Consider the following 7,389-nt stretch of genomic DNA (forward strand, 5'->3'; position numbering starts at 1 on the left):
ATTAGATTAAAATCCATACGATGTGCAAAAAGAAAAAATAATTTATAATATAAATTTAAAAGTGTTATATTATTTATAAATTGATTAAATAATATATAAATTAATATTAAATTTAAAAATACTGTATAATGTATTAATTTTGTGATTTGTATATAATTTAATATAATTATTCAATTAGAAGAGAATATAAAGTGAAATATTATGTATTTAAAAAAAGATATAGGTGTTTGATATTATAATATAGTATAAAGTTACATATTAATTTTTTATTTTATATTATTTATAGTTAACAGATTTATTAATTTTCTTAAGTCACCAAAAAAATTTATTAATTTTCTTATGTGGTATTTGTTTTATTATTATTATTATTATTATTATTTTTGCTTTCTAAAGTTGTTTGTTTGTTCTTTCTCTCATATGTTTTTGTAGAAATTAAATCTTTTATAATATTAACTTGTTTGAGTTTTGTAGTATTCTTTTTTTTTACCTATGTATATAAATTTTTCATTTGAAGATATCTCTTGGGTTTTTTTTATATTTTTTTCTTTTATAGAATCTTTGATTAATATGTAATTTTCGTTTAAAAATATTAGTATTCGTCTAATTAAAATCTGTTTATAATAATATAACAATAATTTTTTATCAAATACTAAATACATAATTTTTGTACACAATATCTAATTTTTGGTATATGAACAACATGATGAAACATTAATATGAGGCATAATAAAAAAAATCCTAACACGACTACCACTTGAGCCGAAACCATATATATGGTTGGGGGTGGCTTTTCAAACTTGAGGAGGAGTGGAGGACAAATTGAGAATTTCAACCTAAAAAAAACTTGATAAAGAAAGAAACGGTTATATGGTCTAGAAGCACTCTAAATCCTTATGTCCAGAATATATTTTATCAACAAATCTGAACTTTACATTTTCTTTAATATTATATCTCAACGATAGTTACAACTGGAATTTCAGACTTCCAAAAAAGTACATGGCATACCTGAAATTCTTCCTCAAATATTATCTTACTTAGTCAATTAATATTTTTATGAAATTACTAATTTAACATTCACCATCTTCATTTTCACCCAAAAAGATTAAACTAGTCATTTCATAAAATAAATTAAACTATTCGTCAAATAGAGATTATAATATATCTTTCGAGATTCATTTTCTGTTGCTATCTTCTAGAAGTTATATCTTTTTTTTTTTTTTCAAAATTTATACCTTGAGAGTCAACATAGCTATTTACTAACCAACTAAATGGCAGCGCTATATAGGTTCATGAATTAATTAGCAGTTTCTGGTTGTTGCAAATGAATGCTTACAAGGTTCAGCAACCTGTTAAGGTATTGTGAAAACTTATATTATGAGGGTAAGTTCTTAGTCATGTAGCATCACCATTAAGTAAATTATTTATCCAAATCAGTTTTAATTTTGTTAAAATTTCTTGAGTCCTTCTAGAGTTGTAAGAATTTTTCTTGTACCTTCCGCCAAAAAATAGAAAAGTATAGTAACTTTTGAAAGATGGGAAAGTAACACATTCCATACAAAAAATGAATATGATAGATATCGCATTAAGAGCAAGAAGAAAAGGTGAAAAATGGGGCAAATATGTTTACCACTGCTCTTGTTGAAAACAATAACCTCAGCTTGTTTCCTAGAATGATTGGCAATCAGCTTACGTGCAGCCGATATAGAAGTACCAAAAATAGAAAAAGGGCATAATTCCTCCTATGACAACAAATTGCATAATTCCTATTTGTTTTGCTTGTTCTTGACCTGTAACGTCCCCTTATTCCTAACCCACCTTAAATAAAACACGACATACGAAAGTTCGCAATCAAGAAAGAGGAAAATAACTAGGTGCCGTTCGTAAACTATTTACGTCAATTTGACTTTAGATTTTCAGAGTGCAATCTTCAAATTATCTACGTCGCTTTCCGCAACCGCTAGGACGTTAAACGAACTTCTTAAAAGAATTGGTGTGTGTTTGGATTACAGTTTGCAAACTGTGAGGTTTGTATAAAATTGATTTTGTAAAATTGATTTTGATCAAAAGTGAGTTAGTGTTAACGTGGTTTATGTTTGGCAATTTTTATTCAAAATGGATTATAGTAAAACTAAATATTGTTTGGATTACATTATTCAAAATCACTTTTAGGTAAAAAATTACAGAAAAGGACATGAATTTAAATAATTATTTTATGTTATTTTATAATTTTATTTTAAATATTTAAATAAATTTTAATATTTTTTTAGTATTTTCAATATTCTTTAGTACTCTAATAGGATTAATAGAATCATAATACAAAGTAAAAAAATATTTCATGTAAAAAAAATAACAATAACAATAAAAAAACTCATATAAATAAAAAAAAAAACAGAAATTTTATAAAAAACAATAATATGCATAAGAGAGTATTAGAAAAAATATTATAAAAAAAAAACAAACATATGAATAATGAAGGACATAATTGGTACATACAACATAATTTTTAATCCAACGTGAAAAGCTAAACGGAAAAGCTAGAATTTATAGCTTCTAGTAAAAGTTGGTTTAACATAGAAATCACTTCTGCGTTTAGAGGATAAAAATGTTGCCAAACACAAAGATGAAGCGTTCAAGAAGCTCAAACGCGCTTCTCTCTTCTCCAACGCAAATCCAAACACACCCTTGAAATACTGCAGATATCAAATAAAAGAAGAGGAAAAAACAGTGTGCAATAATTTTATATATTACATAGAAAAGATCAGAGGATCACAAATTGGAAGAATGCGGGAAGAAAACAATACTGAAACTTATAAAGTCAGCTAATAAATGTACATGTTTTCTTGATGAAACCATCGATCCCCAGAGAATCCCAATATTTTATATCTAATACCTAAGTTCAAGAGATGAAATGAGCAAAATCCTAACTGCTTCCGCCACCCTTTAGCCCTTTCCTGGGGCGACTTCATTTTTATACTGTCAAAACAGACATGGCATTCCTTTTCTTTATTGTCTTAGCCCTTGCAATAAGAACCCCGGATATCATTGACATTTTCAAAGAGTTAACAACCTCTTTTCCATCCAGTTAATGATGTCCTGAGCAACCTCTTCGCGCTCAGGCTCGAACAGAAGGTCATGCAAGAAGCCATCATACAGCTTTATGTCCTTGAACTCAGAAGCCGCCATGTTGTATAGATCCTGTGAGGCCAGGGGATCAGTAACCTTATCGGCAGTTCCGTGGAGGACAAAGAATGGCACCGTCACAGACTTGAAGTTCCGCATAAGGTAAGAGGAAATTCTCAGTATTTCGTGGCCCGTTCGGACCCTTATAGGTCCAGTGTAGACCAATGGATCAGAGTACTTGGCCAACAAAGCCGCCGGATCCCTTGAAACCGGAATACCCCTTTTGTTTGCTCCTTTAAACTGGTACTTTGGAGCTAACAGAGACAACATTGGAGCAATAGCCTGACACCAGACAGATCCTTTTTAACATGAATGGACAAGAATAGAAAGGTCCACAATCACAAACATATTACAACATAAAATTATAATTTAGTAATTTTATAAATGAATACTTTTTTGAGGTGAAAAAAAACAGACTAGTACTGCTTGCACTGTCTTGGGAGTTTTGATCCCTTTATGCAAACCATGATGAATGATTGAATGCATAAATCCAAAGGAAGCTACGGCGAAGAAATAGTGATAAATAATTCAGCTCTTGTCTTCCATGTGCTTATTCCTAACATTTACGATTAAATGGAAATCTTAATATCCAATTCCAATTTACAAAAATCATATGACAAAATTCCCTAGCAAATGCTGTGCTATAGTTAATTACAGCTCATATGATCCTGGCTCAAGTTTGATCGCTCAGTTAAAAATAACAATCTAACTGGTATTTATGACTATGTTAGATAATATATATTATTATCTATAGCAATTTTTCCCTTGTTGAGGAGAGGGAATATTACTTTCATGATAAGTTCATATCCAGTATGTAGCAAAGTAGAAACGCATTAAATTTCAAGCGAAATGCTGATGAACAACCTTCAAAATGCAAAACTTACATTAACAATTGGATGAGCTGGCTTCACACGCAACGCTGGTGAAGTTAATATGATTCCTTCCACCATTGCTTTAATATGATAGTGGGAGGCCGCCTACACAAAAATGTAACCATGAAATTTAATGCTTCGACGATGGATAAATTAATTCATGAAGCCGTGCAGGAGATTTCAGCCCTTACCTTCAAAACCACAGCCCCGCCAGTGGAGTGTCCAAAGAGAAAGCATGGTACACCGGGATTGTCTGATCTTATCTTTTCTAAGAAAGCACCCTGTTTTGTATCATGGCTAATTCACCATCAAAGTGGAAAGTGGAAATCATAGAGTAACATTTTCGCAAACAATAGATCTCATACGTGAACAAGAAAAGGACAGCATAATGATCATTATAAGATTTTGAAGTGCCAACGAAAGTGATTGGGGTGGGAATTAACCAGATCATCAATGTGCAACTAGAGTGAATAAAGCAATAAAAGAATTGTTGGCTCCACATAGATGCTTAAATGTTTTACATTAGAAGAACCACTACCACAAAATGAGGCTATATTTATTACAAACTGGGGAATAGAGCATTATTTTATACTTACTACGTCTGCAACCACATGATCAAGAGATGGTACATACCCATGCAATCCATCACTCCCTCCATGACCTGTAACAAGTGAACAAATAACTCCAGACTCGTCAGAAAAAAGGGGGTAAGGACAGACAATCCAAAGAAAGGGGTTGAATATACATATAAATATATAATCATATACTACAAAAGAAAACTATATAATCATGTTGATGCCCATGCATATAAATCAGGATCTCAAGGGACCTAATGAAAAATGAGCCTCAAAAGTTACCTATCCAGTCCATTGCATAGACACCAAAGCTACATGATGTTAATTGCCTTGCAAAGTCAGCATATCTTCCACTGAAAATTGAACTCTAAGTTAGAGGTAGGGGAAAAACTATAATTCTTATCATCTTACAAATGCATTAACAAATAACAATCACTTGAAAATGGACATATCAGAAAAAACAGAAAGCATAGTAGACTACCTGTGTTCGTTAAGCCCATGAATGATTACCAGAATGCCCCTGAAAGGAAAGGAGTAGAAAATAATTAATTCAAATGCGAAACAAAGCAACACAACTGCAGGTTGCAGAATACCCCTCTGTTTCAATTATTAAAATTTTCTTTTATATATCTTTGTCTATTACTATAATCCGCAGAAGGAAAAGACTCAATTCAAGGCATGCATGCTCAATTTAGCCGAGTTCATCTTCCAAGTTTTTGGCCAATTTACAGCAAAGGAGCATTAACAACTTCAATCAAGCTGCTACTGGTTTTTTAAGCTCATTCACAATAGAATTACATATACATAGTCACCGTCTCAGTTACCTAACGCTGAAATCCCATGCAATTAAGCTTGATCTCCATACGTTTAACATAAAACAACATAAAAATTCTCGTAACAACAAAACTAGCAACACGCATTTTGACCGAAATTGCAGAGAGAGAGAGAGAGAACCCTTACTTAAGATCACCGGCAACCGGGAACCACTGGCGACAAAAAAGAGCGTTGTTCCTAACGCCGTAGAAGATTGAAGTACTCCACCGGCATAGCCAGTCATCGGTTCCCATCCCAACGTCCTGAGCGAGGGCTCTCCTCCGGCACGTGTCCTCCTCCTCCCTAACAAGCCATCTCTTCTTGAAGTGCTTCCTCGGCGACGAAGGCGGCGCACCGGCTAGGGTGCCACGGCGAGAACGGCGAGGGAGAACGAAGAGAACGAACGAGAGGAAGAACGTGTAGAAGATCAATGAAGCTCTCAGAGCCTTCATGATCGGAATTATACGGTTGCTCGCACCTGACGTCAGCGGCTCCATCCTCCCCGCCTCCGCTGAAGACATCGTTTCTCCTCTTCTTCTTTTTGTCTGCGGAGACGGCGGAGAAACCGAAAACCGGAAACCGAAAACAAACAAACGGAATGAAAATGAACGCTTCCGGGAACACACAGCAGAGAAAATGAACGCGCACAGAGACACGAAAATACGGAATTAAAAGGTTGCAAGAAACGCTGTTTATGTCTTTTAGGGATTTATTTATATTTGTTCATGGGGATTTCAAGCCGTTGGATTGGTTTTGGAGTTGTAGAGATCACACGGATGAGGATGTGTTGGTGATTACGCTGTCTTATTTGGACGAATAAAGAAAAAGAAAAAAATAACTCAGTTTAAAAGAGGAAAAAGTAAAAACTAGAAAGTAAGAGATTTAGGATTTGTTAGAAGTAAATCGGACGGTGATCTCTAAAGTACAGCCAATACTAGTTCAGGAAATGAGGTGACTTGGCATGATTGTTTACGTGGCAGTATCTAATTGGTCATAGATCGCGGAGAGAACCGCGTAGTCGTTAGTCTGTAGCTCCATTTCTGGCGGGGTCGTTGGTAGGCGGTAGCTGCTGCACAAAATGGGGTTTGACTTGTTAATGTGTACTAGTATGTTAAGAATATTCTTATTTATAGATATACAATACAATAATAATTATAAAATTAATAAAAAATAAAAAAGATCATAGTTATTAATTTTACGTGGCTTGATTTGTGATTTTTATTTATAATTTTAATTGTATTTTGTTACTAAGACAGTCTTACTCTTTTATTGTTTCTTCGTAAAAAAAAACACGTTAAACATTGCCAATTATATAATCCAAAATTGGCGGTTTAAATGACAGAAGGATTATTGACTGCCGTCAATAACTTATGTCATGTGTTAGACAAAGCCACAAAGGCAAATGGAGGAAAGGCATTTTTTTAAATTAAAAAAAATGAAATCTTCTTAAATATATTCTTAATTATTAAATGAAGACGACAAAATGCTTTGGGTGACTCCATGTTGTTAGGAATCGATTTTAAAGTGGAGTTGTATATTATCCTTTATTGGGATTTTAAGCTCTTATTTGGTGAAAAAATGTTCTTTGAGTCTAGTAATCGAAAAAATTATATTAAAAAGATATTATTTTTTCCTACATTTTAGAATTAATCAATTTTTTATAATAAACTTTAAATACTAGTAGTTTAATCAGTACAAAAATAAAAAATATATTTGTACATTTGCTTCAAAGTTCACACTTTTTTTTTAATTACATAATTTATAGCAAAAGGAAAGGCGGAGATTTCAATCGAAAGTCCGAAGAAATTGGACCTTACAAAAAGTATTAAAAAATAAATAACGAAGTTAGACCTTGGAAAATGCAGGAACAAGGACGTGTTCCTTTGTGTATCATGAGAGATTATTCCGAATGGGTGACATGAACAAGAAAGAATACTTCTTCCCAGTTT

General features: G+C 32.8%; 1 protein-coding gene across 1 annotated transcript; it reads right to left on the reverse strand.

The window, feature by feature from the left end:
- Positions 1 to 2,727: 2,727 nt before the first annotated feature.
- LOC130955507 (uncharacterized) lies at positions 2,728 to 6,133 on the reverse strand. The gene is made up of 7 exons (XM_057882378.1): positions 5,588 to 6,133; positions 5,109 to 5,147; positions 4,910 to 4,980; positions 4,649 to 4,713; positions 4,244 to 4,333; positions 4,065 to 4,157; positions 2,728 to 3,462 (listed from the first exon to the last, which is right to left on the reverse strand). The coding sequence occupies exons 1-7, from the start codon at positions 5,959 to 5,961 to the stop codon at positions 3,052 to 3,054; spliced, it is 1,143 nt and encodes a 380-aa protein (XP_057738361.1). The 5' UTR covers positions 5,962 to 6,133; the 3' UTR covers positions 2,728 to 3,051.
- Positions 6,134 to 7,389: the final 1,256 nt, after the last annotated feature.

This window comes from Arachis stenosperma, chromosome 10 (genome assembly GCF_014773155.1).
Source record: "Arachis stenosperma cultivar V10309 chromosome 10, arast.V10309.gnm1.PFL2, whole genome shotgun sequence".
In the NCBI taxonomy this organism is placed as follows: Eukaryota; Viridiplantae; Streptophyta; class Magnoliopsida; order Fabales; family Fabaceae; genus Arachis; species Arachis stenosperma.